The 17,620-nt window shown below is 36.2% G+C and overlaps 1 protein-coding gene across 2 annotated transcripts; it reads left to right on the forward strand.

Moving 5' to 3' along the window:
- Window positions 1–786: 786 nt before the first annotated feature.
- On the forward strand, window positions 787–15,669 carry LOC109165218 (allene oxide synthase 3-like). Of its 2 annotated transcripts, XM_019313891.1 has the most exons (2): window positions 787–2,346; window positions 15,586–15,641. In XM_019313891.1, the coding sequence occupies exons 1-2, from the start codon at window positions 897–899 to the stop codon at window positions 15,624–15,626; spliced, it is 1,491 nt and encodes a 496-aa protein (XP_019169436.1). In that variant the 5' UTR covers window positions 787–896; the 3' UTR covers window positions 15,627–15,641. The 2 variants fall into 2 exon arrangements, with proteins under 2 accessions (XP_019169436.1, XP_019169435.1); XM_019313890.1 differs by lacking the exon at window positions 787–2,346 and having other exon boundaries at window positions 14,096–15,669.
- The last annotated feature ends 1,951 nt before the right edge of the window (window positions 15,670–17,620 follow it).

Here is a 17,620-nt window from a genome sequence, read left to right on the forward strand (position 1 = left end):
ACAAGTGCAACAATATAATATATACTAAGCAAAAATATTAAGTGCGCATAGTATTATCATTAGGTGCACCAATGTGAAAGGTAAATTACTTGTACTTTTAAGTTATTTAACTTATTTAACTTACACACTTGCACCCGTTGTTACTCTAAAATCCTATAATTCAAAAGGCTGATTTAAAAAAAAAATCATTTTGCATGTAATCAATTATTAACTAACCAAACATTTTTTTACAATCAGCTAATGCTATCAACTAGTCAAACTCACTAACTCAATCAGCTAATAACTATCAACTAACAACTATTTACTAAATACTCCCATTGTCAATGACTTATTCGTAGATTATTGTTAGTGTCTAATTACTTAGTGTCTTTTATACATTTTGCCTAAAGGGTTGTATACTTGTATTAGCTAGCCAATAATGACCAGTTTTAGGGCGTAAAACCAGCAACATACAATAACTCCATTTAAAACGATATTACATGCACGAAAAATATTTAGTGGACTCTCATTTTTTATGTAAACACTTTTCTGTTCTCTTATATGAGAAAAAAAAAAAAAATCGTCTGTATTTAACACATCAACGAGTAAAAATAAAATAGTAAAATTTGAAAGTATGCATAGTGAAACTCTATTACACATGTAAACACTCGATCTCCATCTAAGTAAATTTCCTTCCTTGTTTCCTCCTATTCGTACACTGATTGTCAATCATCATTGAAAACGTTTTTTTAATTTTAAAAAATATTATTATGTCTTATTGTTTAACCTTTAAGCAACGTTACCTACAGTACAAGTGTACAACTCCTTTAAGCATACTCCAAACTATATTTATAATACACATTCAGCACTTCTATTCTCCCACCAGCCATAGCCATATTAAGTATTGAACAAAAACAATGTCTTCTTCTTCTTCTGCTATTCCCTTCCAATCTTCTCCTGATTCTAACCTTCCAATTCGAGAAATCCCAGGAAGCTATAGCTATGGCGGATCTTCCTTCTTTGGCGCCATAAGAGACAGATATGATTACTTCTACAACGAAGGACAAGACAACTTCTTCCTCAACAAAATGCACAAGTACAACTCCACTGTCTTCCGAACAAACATGCCGCCGGGACCGTTCATCTCCAAGGATTCCAGGGTCGTCGTCCTCCTCGACGCCGTCAGCTTTCCCGTTCTTTTCGACACCTCCAAGGTCGAGAAAAAGAACGTTCTTGACGGCACTTTCATGCCCTCCACCGCCTTCTTCGGCGGCCACCGCCCCTGCGCGTTTCTCGACACTTCCGAGCCCGGCCATGAAACGCTGAAAGCGTTTTTCTTGTCGCTCTTGGCCAGGCTTCATACTAGGTTTATCCCATTGTTTCGGAGCTCTCTATGTAGCCTCTTCGACAACCTGGAAAACCAAGTTTCCCAGAATGGGAAAGCGGGTTTCAATCCGGCCAGCGACGAGGTGTCGTTTGAGTTCGTTTTCCGGTTGTTTTGCAACAAGAGTCCGTCGGAGACGGAGCTCGGAGACGGCGGAGCAAAACTGATGGATTCATGGATAGCCTTTCAGCTTTCTCCCTTGATATCTCTGGGGTTGAAGTTCCTCCCCAACTTTCTAGAAGATTTGCTTCTCCACACATTTTCTTGGCCGTTCTTCGCCGTGAAACCGGGCTATGAAAAGCTCCGCCGGGTTTTCGGCGAGTCGGCGACGTCTGTTCTGGACGAAGCTGAGAAGAACGGGGTGAAGAGAGACGAAGCCGTCCATAACTTGGTTTTCCTCGCCGGGTTCAACGCCTACGGCGGCATGAAAGCCTTGTTTCCCTCCCTGATAAAGTGGGTCGGCGCCGCCGGCGAGAATTTACACCGCCGTCTTGCCAACGAAATCAGAACCATTGTCAATGAAGACGGCGGCGGCGTAACCTTAACAGCACTGGAGAAAATGAAGCTAACTAAGTCGGTGGTTTACGAGGTTCTCCGGATTGAACCTCCGGTTCCGTACCAGTACGGCAAGGCCAGAGACGACATCATAGTCCGGAGCCATGAATCATCGTTCTTGATCAAAAAGGGAGAAATGATCTTTGGGTATCAGCCTTTCGCTACAAAGGATCCGAAAGTGTTCACAGATCCCGAGAAATTCATCCCGGATAGGTTTTTACACGACGGGGAGAAGCTAATCCATTACATCTACTGGTCCAATGACCGGGAAACCAAGAATCCGGCGGCCGGCGACAAACAGTGCCCGGCGAAAGAACTGGTGGTGCTCATGGCTAGGCTAATGCTGGTGGAGCTTTTTCTCCGGTATGATTCCTACGAAATACAATGGGAAAAACTTCCACTGGGTTCATCAGTGACAATCACAGCATTTACAAAACATATATAATGTTCACTAGAATATTGGATAATTCTAAGGTATTAGGTGCCTATTATACACTAAATGCAATTCAAAAAATTTGGAATAAAAGTCAAATATATCACTAAACTGCACACCAAACTGCAATTACGTTATGGAACTCAAAAAAAAATACAGTTGAGGATCAAGCCCCTCTACCCACCCATGTACTTCTGCACCTAATTATACCATGTTTTAACCATGAAACTTACATGCATGCACTTTGAGTTATACCCAATGCAAGGGCATAGGACTTTCCTCTAAAATATGTTATATTATCTCTAGTAAAGTCAATATGTTGGAGGGATAGTACTCTAGTGGTCCAAACCCTCTTTTACATACTTTTATGTTCACTTTATTCTGTATTCCGCTCATCCTGTTTGGGGGAGCTAAGTGGTTGTACTGTTATGTTTCTTAGATGGCTTTCTTGTCATTCATTCTATTTGGTTATATATATTTTTTATCTATGCATGTAATTGGTTCATTCCAAATACTACACAATATAGATGGCTTTCTTGTCATTCATTCTATTTGGTTATATATATATTTTTATCTATGCATGTAATTGGTTCATTCCAAATACTACACAATATATAGGGTGTGTTTGGTTCGCACATGGTAATCGGAATCGGAATGAGTATCAAATACTTGGTAATGGTAATGAGTTTTGGTGAAAGTATTTAACATGTTTGGTAGTAGGGTGGAATGGGAATGATTACTAATAGTAGTGCTTGAGAATAAATAAGGTAATGAAACTCATATTTTGTTTGGGTGTGAGTTTTTCAATTTATGGGGTATTCGAAAATCATATTTGTGTTCTAAAAACCTATCAACCAAACAATAACAATCACTTTCATACCTATTCCTATGAGCAAAACCCATCAACCAAACACACCCATAGTCTTACCTATGCCTGTAATTGATGATTCATATATTCCAAATATACTACACACATGAATAATACATTTGCTCTTCTTCTTCTTTCCTTTCATCGTGAATGCTTCAATAGTTCATTAGTTTACCCATTGTTATCATTCAAAAACAATAAAATGCAAATGTGTACCTAATATTTTTGTATGTTATGCATGAATAATCTATGGTGGTCTATAATACTGCGATGTTACCCACATATATATGACTTGTGCATATATATGTTGCCCTTTAATATGATATCAACGATAAAAGTAGTTAAAACTTAAAAAGGAAAGCATAAATGGTAGTCGGAAGACTATGTTACATAAGTTTAATTAGGTTTACACTCAAATGTCATTGAAATATCAATAAGTGATATTACCCATGGGTGTTCGACTAGGGACGGGTTCAATCAAGAAGCTCCAGTAAGAATCGAACTTAATGTTATCCAAATCTGTTTGGTTAGAGACATGTTCAACCAAGAAAGTCGAGTAAGAACGAATTGAACACATGACTTTAAAGTATGAGAATTATATTTCACTCGATTGATCAATCCTTTTGAAATTTGTTTAATTTTCTAGCAAACATCAACACTAATCGGGTATCCATGTTGCTTATAAAAGGAGATTAAAGATTTATAGAAGAGTGAGTACAGTTAAATGATCTAATTTTGTTCCATTAAACAAAATACACATTTGAATAATAACTACAAATTATCTTTTAAAAAATTAATAATTTAATTTCATTAGCAACCCCAAAATATAGATACTAATTTACAAATACTTTGAAATATATCTTACAATTTACACTCTCTATCAAAATTTGATAGAAACGACAATAAAATCTCAAATACTGTGACGCAATCCTTTAAAAATCAAGAATCTCAATCCGACAAGGCACCCTGCCTACGTCGTCTCACCAACCATCGTTAACTTATTATATTGCCTCCACGTGGCCTTCATTTTCATGGACCAACTTCATTTTCAATTTTATTTGTGCCTATCTAATCCTTGATCATACGATAAGCAATATACATTTTTATATGAGATTTAAAAATGGATAACTTTTATAATACCCTAACTCCCTAAGTACAAGTTTTCATATTCTTTTAATTTAATAATAAAAGATAATATATGTCTAATCACTTAAACATCTTCTGAAAATAATTAATGTTAGTGTCTTTTTACGTACTATCTCTTTGTAAAATTCTCAAGTTCCATACCTTACACACGTATGAACTGCAAATACAATGCACACACGTTATGCACTGCATCCTAAGTTGACTTTTTTCCGTGTACCATGTTCTGGGCCGTTAGATGATGCAACACCAAGGGTGTGCACAGGTTCTCAGGTTTACACAATAAGGTAGGTTCCCACCCGAACATAAACATATAGGTCCAAAATTAGGTGAGAACCATGCTCCACGTGAGAACTGTGACAAATCCAAAACATTGATCTAGTAGATCTAACGGTTGGAAATAAACAAAATTTGTAATATTTATAAAAATGACTCCGCTCCTATGAAACCAACTGAACATAAGTAGTTAAAGTTTGGAACCCTGCAACTATGATTCAAAGCCGTTTGCTTGTTTTGTTGCCAACCCCTTCGCCTTTCTTATTGATAAGTGTTTATTTGTCTATATTTTCCTCCCTTTCACTAAGCCATTTTGCTTATAGATCATTCCAAATTTTATGAGATTATGATTAAATTGTGTTATTTTGCTAAGAGTTTTGTTGTGAAACAAAGATGAGTATTTTCAGGCATTTTGGTGGACATTGGAGTCAAATGGAGCATTTTGGATGCATTAGGAGTCCATGGGAGCCAATGAGAAGTTAAGAGGATGGACAAAAAATACTTCCAAGGGAGCCTAAGAGTGGTGTATTCAATGGTCTTAGTCATTTGGCAAACCAAAACAAAAGAGGAGCAAAAGATCAAGACATTGTAATTTTCGCTCATTTCGGACACTGTTCGGGTTTTTGACTATATCTCGCCCTAGGAATGTCCAAATGGAGTGATTCTTGCACTATTGGAAAGCCAACTTAAAGGGCTACAACTTTTTTGAAGACCATAAGTGCCAATAAAATGGTTTTAGAGGAGGAAAATAGCCTAGAACTCAAGACAAGTGCACAGAATTCTGTTTTCAGGAGCCTCGTACGCCCTGTCGTACGCCCGTACGCATGCCAGTACTCATCTCTTCTCCCTGATCCAGTTTTCACTGGAAATGCACCAAAAATCGTACACCCTGGCATACGCCCATCCAAGAGGCCGTCCCAACCTGCTCTACCTCTTTTTAACCCCGTTTTCTCTCATTTCTACATGGTTTTGGACCTTGTTCCAACCCTAGACATTTCCTTTCACTTCCTTTCATATTTTAGTGTTAGATTAGGCTTAGATTTAGGTTCTTTAACACATTTCAAGCTTGTAATCAAGGATTCAACACTTGGATTCTAAGATTTACCATCCATTTCTTAGTGAAGTTTTCTTCTCCATTTTATCTCATTATCTTGCAATGTTTATGCTTTACATTTATGTTTTTGTGTTCTTTATGCTATTGAATCATGAGTAGTTAGTTTATGGACTTGAGTTAGGGTTGTATTATCTATCTTGATGCTTGATTTGTTATTATTGTATAAAAGGGGATTTTTGCCTACCTAGGGTTCTTGAGTTTATGAAGGATTTGTGTTTGTATATTGTTAATGCTTGGTGTACACATTCATTAGCATGTTTTGGAGGATTCTTGGCTCAATGAGAGTTGGGTCAAGATTCTAAGCCACTCCTTGCATAAACCCGATTTTTCTTATGAAAATGGGGGAAATTGGGGGTTTTTAGATGCTTTGTGTTCTTGAAGAACTTGGAGTTGATTCACCACGAGAGTGGGGCAATTTCTTGTTCTAATTCTTGTTAATTTTCTCACGTGAGTGACGTATAGACTACGATTCTTACGTGCATCCCCTCTATTCCTTGGTTGTGTGATTTTCCCCAATCCTTAGGTTGTGCTATGCATCTAGAAGATAATGCTCCCTAGCTTGAGTCTTATTTCTTTATTTCGTGTTTACATCTTGTTAATATGTGTTTGTGTTACTTTGTTTAGTTTCTGAAGCTTCAATCTTGTTATGATTTACTTAGCTTCTTGTTGATTTCCTTATGCTAGTGCCTAGTTTGTTGCTATTGCATATTGCGTGCCATAACCCCCAATCCCCTGAGGACGACATAACACACCCGAGCTAACATCTTATTTTTGCTACATCACTTATGAATCAAAGTAGGTCACGACTGTTGTATTTTAGTCGGTCGAGGGAAGCTACTGCTTCTACGACAGCTTCGCTCCTCTCGCGCTTGCTTGCTGAAGGCTTAGAGTCCTTTTCGCTAGGTCTAAAAGCTTTCCAAAAGATCTTATCCAACAGTCCTATCATGGTTTGAATTTATCCCATAACAATATATAACTACGTTTATGATTTCCTGTTATGGTACATTGCAGGGCTGAATTTTGGACTGTGCAAGTTGGACTACCGCACAGGGCCTCAAATTTTAGAGAGACCTTAATTTTAGAGGCCAAATATTTCATTTTTACCTAGCTAGTTTAGAAAAAAAAAAAAAAAAAAACTAAAAAAATTCAATTAAATCTAAAAGGGTCCATGAAGAAATAGTAGGAACATTGTTTATTGTTTTTCAACTTGGAGGTCTAAGGTTCAAAACTTGCATGTTGCTCTAGCTTTGGACATCTCCTTATTTAATTTTTTCCATTCAATTACATCTAAACATGCATGTTGCTCCAAACAGGGTCACAAAAATCTAAAAACTGATCCTGGTACATTGTTTTACAATGCATGTTACTATCCTACAAAGAAGCAATAACAAACTCAAGAAGCAACAACTAACTATTTTAAGGAAAACGTGTCAAATAGGCCACTGAACTTTTACACATTGTACAATTGAGCCATCAAACAAAAAAGGTACAATTGGATCATTAAAAAGTCAAAAATTGTGCAAATAACATTTTTTTTACAGGTTACAAGTTTCAATTAAATATGATGTCATAATATCAATAGGAAGACCACATTACAAGAATCCTTAGGGGTCGTTTACTAACTGGAAATTTCTGGAAATTTTCAGAAACTGAAAAATAGAAAACAAAAAACATGTTTACTAACACAGTTTTCTGTTTTGAAAACTGAAAATATTTCTGGAAATTTCTGAAAAACTGAAACACACTTAAAAACTGTTTTTGAAATGGAAAATAGAATCATCTATCATCTATTTAGTTATATGTCACTATAACCACATTACTATGATTACATTCATTATCATCTTATTTTACTTATCACTATCTTCTATCTTTTCTACTTACTTTACTTATTTAAACATAATTTATTTGCTTACACTTTAAAGTTAGACATTATTTACATTATCAAAATTAAGAATTAAACTCTATATAATGTTTTAGATTTTGATTGAACTCAATAGATTATTAGTTTGAATATTTTTAATTATGTTACATTATAATACAAGTTCGATCTAGATATCCAATATTGAAATCTCACATATATTAGAATTCAAAGTAAAAGTTATATATTCATATACATGTCATTCAAATGAATACATCCAAAAAAAAATTTAAATATTAGCTCAAAAAATATTAATATTATCTCAACTAAATTATAGGTGAAAACTGAAAAATAGAAAACAGAAAACAGAGAACAGAGAACAGAGAACAGAGAACAGAGAACATTTTTTTTGTTAGTAAACAAGTTTTTTAAACAGAAAACAAAGAATGAAAAACAGAGAACGAAAATTGAAAATTAGAAAACAAAAAAAAAAACAGAAAACAGTTCTCTGTTAGTAGACGGATCCTTATTTTTTACTTCTCCGAATCACACAAAAACATGACAGACAGATAGAAAGACTTGCAGAACTATTGCAGGTAGAACTTACGGGTTAAGAAAATGCTCGAAAAAACCACCATCTCAAGATGTTAACAGACCGCTCCGGCAACCCTCTTTGCGGCCTCCATGGCACGTACCGATCTTCAACCTGTGTTTTTTTCATTGTTTTAATTAGCATCATCATTGGTTTAATGTAAAGCTAGCGAAGTGATTAATGAGTTTTTTCATAGTAGTGGTGGTAATGATTCATGCTTTTGATTAAACAAATGTTGGGATATGTTAAACATAATTGGAAAGACTCATTGTCCCCCACTGAAGATGATGAAAGTGATGAGATTTATGCAGGAGATTATCATAGTTTAATATTAATCCACTACGGATGAATGTTTGATGATTCCACCTTCTTCTGATTTTTTTTTCTTTCAATTTTTAAAAATAATAATTAAATTTTTTTATATATTGGAGAAAGGCGAACGGAAACAAAGACCAATAGCACGACGTATTCTCACTATTAGACCTTTACTAAATAGCTCTCATTTATACTAACTTTTTTGTGTTATGGTGTTCTATTATGGGAACAGTACAGTCTGGGCAGTAGAACTAGTTGAGAGCACTGCCACCCACCATTGATTCTTGTCCTTTTGGTTTCTTAGATGCTTTATAACCCAGATACACCCATGGAAAGGTGCTTTGAATGTGACTCTTTATCCCTTGATATGAATGAATAATAATCCCGCAATTCTAGTTTATGATTAGATTTCATATTGCAAAAACCAGACTAGGGGTAGCGATTTCCCTCCTAAGCAGTCGGCCGCTTAGACACCTAATTCAGCCGACTTGGCCTGACTAATTTTTTTCAATATATATATATATATATATATATATATATATATATATATATATGTGTGTGTGTGTGTGTGTGTGAGATATGACATACTCTCACATACATGTACTGTTTACTTTTTTTTTTTTTTTTTTTTTTTTTTTCTTTTAGTTAGCTGCCTAGACTTTTGGGAGAACAAGATGGTGACACGTGGCAGCATCTCTCAGTCCAAGACCGTTTTTTCTATTAGCTTTCTTTTCTTTTTTTTTTTTTTTGTTTTCTTTCCTTTCTCTTGTTTCTTGTATAAAACCCCTTCGGTTAAGTGTTGTGAGACTTCCCTCTTCTTTCAACTTCTTTCATCTCTGTTTCCTTGCTTCTCCGCACACAAAGTGAGAAACAGATTCTAGCCAACCTCTAATGGCGACTGCGTGGCCCTCGATTGGAAATCGCTCGGATCCAGTCAACAATTCAGCAGGAGCTCCTCCGCAGACAACGAATCCAGCGAATGAAACCACGGCGCCGTCTATCTCTACGGCAGCAACCGGAGCAACTACGACTGAGGTAACTTTTGATCCACAGACTCAGTCTAATCCATACTACTTGCATATGAGTGAGAATCCATCCTTGGAGCTGGTCTCCTTTCCCTTAGATGGATCGAATTACCACACCTGGGCTAGGGCTATGACAATGGCCCTATCTTGTAAGAACAAGATCCCTTTTATCAATGGAGTTATTAAGAAACCTTCCATGGTTGATGTAGAGGAGTATATGGCTTGGGAAAGGTGTAATAACATCGTTTCCTCCTGGATTGTTCGATCCGTATCTCCAACCATTGGGCGTAGTGTTCTATGGATAGACACAGCCTATGGAATATGGAATGATTTAAAAAGAAGATTCAGTAAGCAGGACCTATTTAGGATTGCTGAAATAAAGTGTGAGATATATCAAACCAAACAACAAGATGATTCGTTGAATGAGTACTTCACCAGGCAGAAGCTCTTGTGGGATGAACTGAGTCCTTAGGCCATTGATGTACTGCACTTGTGCTGTTAAATGTGAGTGTGGGAATAGGATTGACAAACTGAATGAACAATCAGAGATGGATAAACTGTCCATCTTCTTGATTGGTCTCCATGAGAGATATACAGGGGCTAGAAACCAAATTATGCTGATGAGGCCCTTACCAGATGTCAATGAAGCCTATTCAATGATCGCACAGCAAGAAAGGCAGTTTGGTTTAGCCAATACTGGATTTGGAAGTCAAGCAGGTGAAAGTAATGCCACAGGAAGTGTGTTCATGGCAAGAACAGACAATAATTCCCAATCAAGTTTCAAGAAGTATCAAACCAACAAGAAACCTGTGTGTACGTATTGTGGGTACACAGGTCACACACATGATAAGTGCTACAAGAAACATGATTATCCACCAGGGTGGAAACCAAAATCAAGAAACCAAGGATCTGCAAATCAGACACAGGGTCCTCCAATGTTGCAGCAATCCAGTGTTGATGGGGCTTCTTTTACTCAAGATGGTAGACCATCTAGGGCCTACTGCAACCATGATTAGATTTGGTTTGAATGGTCGCATATTGACCAATCAAACTAGCCATTTATATATCAAACACTACATTTTATCTGTTTTCTATATCAGTTGGACTTCATCTTCAAATTTCTAAAATTCTGAAGCGAGAAGATCAGAGCTTCTTGGTGATGAAGATTGATTAAGTAACTAATGAATATAAAAAGATGTGATATAGATTATTTATTACAAGTATCATCATTTTAAGATTATATAATCTCATATACAAAAATTATGTTTCATTTATTGAATTACTTTGGGTGGACCACTCCTTTCATTAAAGCTTGATGTCATGTCTAAGGAAACAATGTCTTCTAAATTTACACGGAGTATAAATTAGGCAAGATTTTTAAAGTTATTCGAATTAGGCAAGGTTTGACAAATGATAAGAAAATGGCAACATATTTTGTTTCATCAGATCACATCATTGAGGGGTAACGAGGGAAACATGTTGTCACTACTTGAGGTAGCTCATAAATCACACAAAAAAAGATAAGTTACACTAGAAAGACCCTATGTGATGGATTAGACTAATAAGGTGTTGGCAATAGTCTAACTTGTGATCTTCTGATTTAATACTTGACCATTTTCAGTGAACCACTCCTTTCATTAAAGTTCAATGTCTAACTTGTACCTTCTAAAGTTATACGAATTAGACAAGATTTTTAAAGTTATCAGATTAGACAAGTATGGACAAACAGAGTGACATATTTTGTTTCATCGGATTACATCCTACTCTTTGGTAAATTGTCCTTGACAAATCGATGACTTTAATAACAATCAATAATATGCTCCACTCTTTAGTCAATTATTGTCCTTACAAATTGATGACTTTAATAACAATCAATAATATTCTTCCAAAAGGCTGAACTCCAATCCTAAGAGCCCCCACACCCCGGCCCGAAAGAGCATTTGGGAGGATGTAAATCATGGTGATTCAACTGAACATGAACCACAGAGGCTAGACCGGTGCTCACTGCGCACAAGGAGCCCCCCTCACTTTGAGAGGTTGCTCCCACACTGCCGCTGGTGAGACTCGATCCCTGCTTATATATATTGTAAGGTTCCTGTGTGGTTGAATGCTTCCTGTGCGGTTGTGCTGTTGATTAATGTGCGTGCGGTTTGTACTCAATGTGCGTGAGTATTGTGCTTTTTTTTTTTTTTTTGAAAATGAGTATTGTGCTTAATGTGCCTGAGATTTATACTTAATGTGCGTGGTGTGTAATGTTAAGCACAAACTTCACGCACATTAAGCACAATAGTCAGACACATTAAGTACAAAACTCACGCATATTAACATTACACACTCATGCACATTAAGTACAAATCTCAGGCACATTAAGCACAAATCTCAGGCGCATTAAGCACGCGACTCACGCACATTAAGTATATAACTCACGCACATTAATCTACTGCACGGAAAGCTACAAATGCACCTGATCCCTTCCCTATATATATTGATTATATGGTACATTGTTTGTGCACGTTACTATCCTACAAAGAAGCAATAACAAACTCAAGAAGCAACAACTAACTGTTTTAAATATACTCCATAATCCATATATACGTATATGGCGTCTTTATGCAGATTGAGATTGACATAGAGTGAATATATATATTCATAATTTCATATAAACAACTTTATAATAAAACGGCATAATTATAACTCTTTCAAATTAGAAGTCACAAGTTTGAACCATAATGTGGACATACAATAACATAATTGATTTTCATCCAACCCTCAGTGTGTTACATTACATTTCCCTATATAAATAATAAATATTTTATTTCAAATTAAATTAGTATTATATTTTCCAGTATAATATTATATTTCATTTTGGTCCTACCTGTCTCACTGATAAAGATCCCTAGGACAAGTTTACAAAAGTTTTTGCCTATTTCTTTTTATTTTGTGTCATTCATTCTCTTATTAATTTGCGTTTATTTTTTCTTGTTTAATTATTATTGTCTATGACTTATCGGTAGATTGTTAGTGCCTAATTACTTACTGTCTTTTATACATTTTGCCTAAAGGCTTGTACTGGCTAGCCAATAACCAGTTTCCGGTCGTAATATCACTCTTATCTAAAATGATATTATACCTATACACTCTCCATCTAGGTAAATTTCCTTGTTTCCTCCTATTCGTGTTGGGTAATATGGTTGAAAATTCCCAAAAATAATAATCCTACGAAAAGATTAAAATTATATGGGAAAACAGAAAGAATTGGGAAGGAAAAGGTTGAGTGTTTGGGTAGGGATTTAGCACGAGTTCGAACAGAAGGTTCTTTTCCTTAAAGCCTTATTTGCTACCTCCCACAAGTGCTAGGAGCGTTGTAGCCTAGGTTTCCCAGGATAAAACGTGCTACGATTCCTTGTTTAAGCACCTAAACAAGGAACCCGGCAAACAAAGCAAAGTAGAGAACAGTAGTTGGTAAAGAAGAGAGTAGAAGCAGAGTTTTGGGAAGCTGAAAGCTACTGGAATTCCTTTCGTTTTTTTTTTGTCCTGTGTAAAATGCTACTGCTTCTACCTCTCTTTATATAGGGATGTTGGAGTGATAGCATTCAACATGGCCATTAAATTGGTGTTAAAACCAATTGTGTAACACCTGTAACGGTCACCACTAAGTAGGATTAAACTCAGAATTTAAAAATCCGGACGACATTCGTGCCCGCAGGTGCCGGCGCACGCGAGCTCGGGCTTGATTTCAAGCCTTTTTGATGTCCGCAGGTGCCGGCGCACGCGAGAGAGCCTCTATGCTATACAATTCTACAAGCTTGAAAAGAGCTCATGTATATAAGGGGGGCAAATCTTGTTTCCAAACCAATGTGGGACAAAGTCCTACATTTTCCCTTCATTTCCCAACTTAAATGGGTCTACTTTGAGAATCAATATCTTATTCACCCATTATCCGTTTTGAGCGTACAATATATCAATCTCTTCGTCTTACTACGAAGAATCCGAATCCACTTTGACCCGACCCAAATCAGAAGTAGACCCCATTGATAATTGTACCACAAAATAGCCACTTAATATGCCATTTTAAGCTAATTTTTCCAACAATTCGTACACTGCAACTTCCAACTTGACCACATGCATGAATGATGGACTATCATCATTGAAAACGTTTTTTTTTTTAATTTAAAAAATATTACTTCAACCTTTAAGCAACTTTACCTACAGTACAACTCCTTTAAGCAGGCAAATCGGTCCACACACAGCTGTGCCTTTAAATTGTATGAGTTAGAATAATGTACATTATGTGTTAGAATAATAAAATTTTTAAAATAAAATAATATATTTTATGAGTTAGAATAATGTACATTATTATGCTTTCGAATAATCTACATTATGAGTTATAAAATGTATGTTAACGTGTGTTGTGTAATTTTTTATTTATTTTTTTTTACACAAAACAACATCGTTTTTGCCCATGATCCATTGGGTCATTGCTTCAAGCATACTCCAAACTATATTTGTATTATACAATATATATATACATTCAGCATTTCTATATATTCTCCCACGAGCCATAGCCATATTAAGTATTGAACAAAAACAATGTCGTCTTCTTCTTCTTCTGCTATTCCCTTCCAATCTTCTCCTGATTCTAACCTTCCACTTCGAGAAATCCCAGGAAGCTATAGCTATGGCGGATCTTCCTTCTTTGGCGCCATAAGAGACAGATGTGATTACTTCTACAACGAAGGACAAGACAACTTCTTCCTCAACAAAATGCACAAGTACAACTCCACTGTCTTCCGAACAAACATGCCGCCGGGACCGTTCATCTCCAAGGATTCCAGGGTCGTCGTCCTCCTCGACGCCGTCAGCTTTCCCGTTCTTTTCGACACCTCCAAGGTCGAGAAAAAGAACGTTCTTGACGGCACTTTCATGCCCTCCACCGCCTTCTTCGGCGGCCACCGCCCCTGCGCGTTTCTCGACACTTCCGAGCCCGGCCATGAAACGCTGAAAGCGTTTTTCTTGTCGCTCTTGGCCAGGCTTCATACTAGGTTTATCCCATTGTTTCGGAGCTCTCTATGTAGCCTCTTCGACAACCTGGAAAACCAAGTTTCCCAGAATGGGAAAGCGGGTTTCAATCCGGCCAGCGACGAGGTGTCGTTTGAGTTCGTTTTCCGGTTGTTTTGCAACAAGAGTCCGTCGGAGACGGAGCTCGGAGACGGCGGAGCAAAACTGATGGATTCATGGATAGCCTTTCAGCTTTCTCCCTTGATATCTCTGGGGTTGAAGTTCCTCCCCAACTTTCTAGAAGATTTGCTTCTCCACACATTTTCTTGGCCGTTCTTCGCCGTGAAACCGGGCTATGAAAAGCTCCGCCGGGTTTTCGGCGAGTCGGCGACGTCTGTTCTGGACGAAGCTGAGAAGAACGGGGTGAAGAGAGACGAAGCCGTCCATAACTTGGTTTTCCTCGCCGGGTTCAACGCCTACGGCGGCATGAAAGCCTTGTTTCCCTCCCTGATAAAGTGGGTCGGCGCCGCCGGCGAGAATTTACACCGCCGTCTTGCCAACGAAATCAGAACCATTGTCAATGAAGACGGCGGCGGCGTAACCTTAACAGCACTGGAGAAAATGAAGCTAACTAAGTCGGTGGTTTACGAGGTTCTCCGGATTGAACCTCCGGTTCCGTACCAGTACGGCAAGGCCAGAGACGACATCATAGTCCGGAGCCATGAATCATCGTTCTTGATCAAAAAGGGAGAAATGATCTTTGGGTATCAGCCTTTCGCTACAAAGGATCCGAAAGTGTTCACAGATCCCGAGAAATTCATCCCGGATAGGTTTTTACACGACGGGGAGAAGCTAATCCATTACATCTACTGGTCCAACGACCGGGAAACCAAGAATCCGGCGGCCGGCGACAAACAGTGCCCGGCGAAAGAACTGGTGGTGCTCATGGCTAGGCTAATGCTGGTGGAGCTTTTTCTCCGGTACGATTCCTACGAAATACAATGGGAAAAACTTCCGCTGGGTTCATCAGTTACAATCAAAGCATTTACAAAACATAATGTTCACAAGAATATCGGAGAATTCTAATTTATCAATTCACTCCGGTTACACTTAGGGCTCGTTTGGTTCGCTGGAAAATATTTGAAGGGAAATGAAATTGAAATTCCATGAAAAATAAATTCCAAGAAAATAGATTTCATATTTTTTTTAAGGGAAATGAAATTGAAATTCCATGAAAAATAAATTCCAAGAAAATAGATTTCATATTTTTTTTTTTGAAAGTTACTGGGAATATTTTTTTACATTGTAGTATCTGTTCATATACTTTCTCAACCTACTGAAACACAAAGAACCAACAACGCCTCCACTGAGGCTTGAACTCATAATCTTCCAATTGGAAGTCCAACCCGGATACCATTAGACCACGTAGTCCTGGTAAATTACTGGGAATATGAATTCCATTGTTTGATTGAGTTTGGAATGGTAAGGAATAATGAGTATAATGACAAATATAACCCTACACAACAATAATAATATAATAATAATAATAAGAGTAATTAATAAAGAATGTTGAGGGTAAAATTGTCATGTTAGTTTTCCATGGAAAACAAAATACCTAGCATGAGCTATGAATTTGTTTTCCTCATCCTTAAGGAAAACTTTTTCCTATGGAAAATATTTTCCATCCAACCAAACAACATAAAACATCATTTTCCTTCACTTTTAGGAAAACATTTTCCATGGAAAATGTTTTCCATCCAACCAAACACCCCCTTAATGCAACTCAAAAGATTTTGAGAATTAAAGGCTAGAAGTCTATATTGCCGTACTGTTATGCTTTAAAACGACATATTAAGGAATATCTTTAATCATGCATACTTTAGCTAGAGCGGCTTCCCAAGTTGGTCCTCATTCTTGGTTTTCTTATTATTTTGATTGTATTCAGCATTTACTATACGTTTGAATGATTAATGAATCTTGTTTTCCTTAATTTTCACCAAAAAAAAAAAAAAAAAAAAGTCTAAAACTCGTGATCATTTATATGGGAGTCACATGCTTCTAGACTATGAGGTCTTGATACTTTATTTAACTATTAGCATTGATGTTAATCTACACTTTATGATTTTCCCTATAACAGAAAATATATAATAACAATTTTAATTTTCTTGTCACTCTTTTATCAAATAAATATTACTACGTATCAATTATTTTGTTGGCAACATTTTTTTTTTTTACATAATTGGCTGATATTCATTTTACTAATTAACTTAATATTTCAAAATTTAAAGAGTGAGGATGAAACTTAAACTCACAAATTAAAGAACCAATATTAACATTACTTCTTTTAAAAAAAAAAATCAAAACTAATCTTTTGAATTAGAAAATTAAATTTACAACCTAAAAATGTAAACAAATAATAAAAATACATAATAATTAACTAATTAATTAATTGATTTATTTCTATTTATTTGGTGAATTTATACTTCAATATATGTTTAGGGCTTATTTTTTATATATATATATATATATATATATATATATATATATATATATATATAGCAAAATTAGAATAAAAATTAAGGTGAAGAGAATTTTTATTTTTAATATAATAATATATACATAAACATTTATTAAAGGCAAAAGGGTCAAATAGACCTATGTACTAACCATGATTGTTCATTCACCACCATGAATTAAAATATGGTCCATCTAGGTTATTATATGAAAATACGTTAAAAAAATTATAAAAAAAGTTACAAAAATAACAAGTTAAATGAAGAAATAACATGTCAGCATTTTGTTTTATTTTATTTTTCTATGTCAACAAATTAGATGGGTTTTTTTTTTTTGAATGCAACAAATTTAGATGGGTTACTTGTTAGAAAATGACTAAAAATGCTAGATAAACAATAATTGGGAATATAATAATCTAGGTGGACCATATTTTAATTCATAGTTCTAGATGACCCACCGTGTTAGTATATGGATCTATTTCACCTTTTTACCTTTATTAAAGTTTTTGGAGTGGAGTGGGGTGGGTGGGGGACCAAGGCCCCCTACCCACTCACACACCTAATTAT

Source organism: Ipomoea nil, unplaced genomic scaffold (assembly GCF_001879475.1).
Source record: "Ipomoea nil cultivar Tokyo-kokei standard unplaced genomic scaffold, Asagao_1.1 scaffold3069, whole genome shotgun sequence".
Lineage (NCBI taxonomy): Eukaryota > Viridiplantae > Streptophyta > Magnoliopsida > Solanales > Convolvulaceae > Ipomoea > Ipomoea nil.

Bases quoted from the DNA above. Each gene is read 5' to 3' on its own strand.
- LOC109165218 (XM_019313890.1), top strand. From the start codon at position 14,133: ATGTCGTCTTCTTCTTCTTCTGCTATTCCCTTCCAATCTTCTCCTGAT.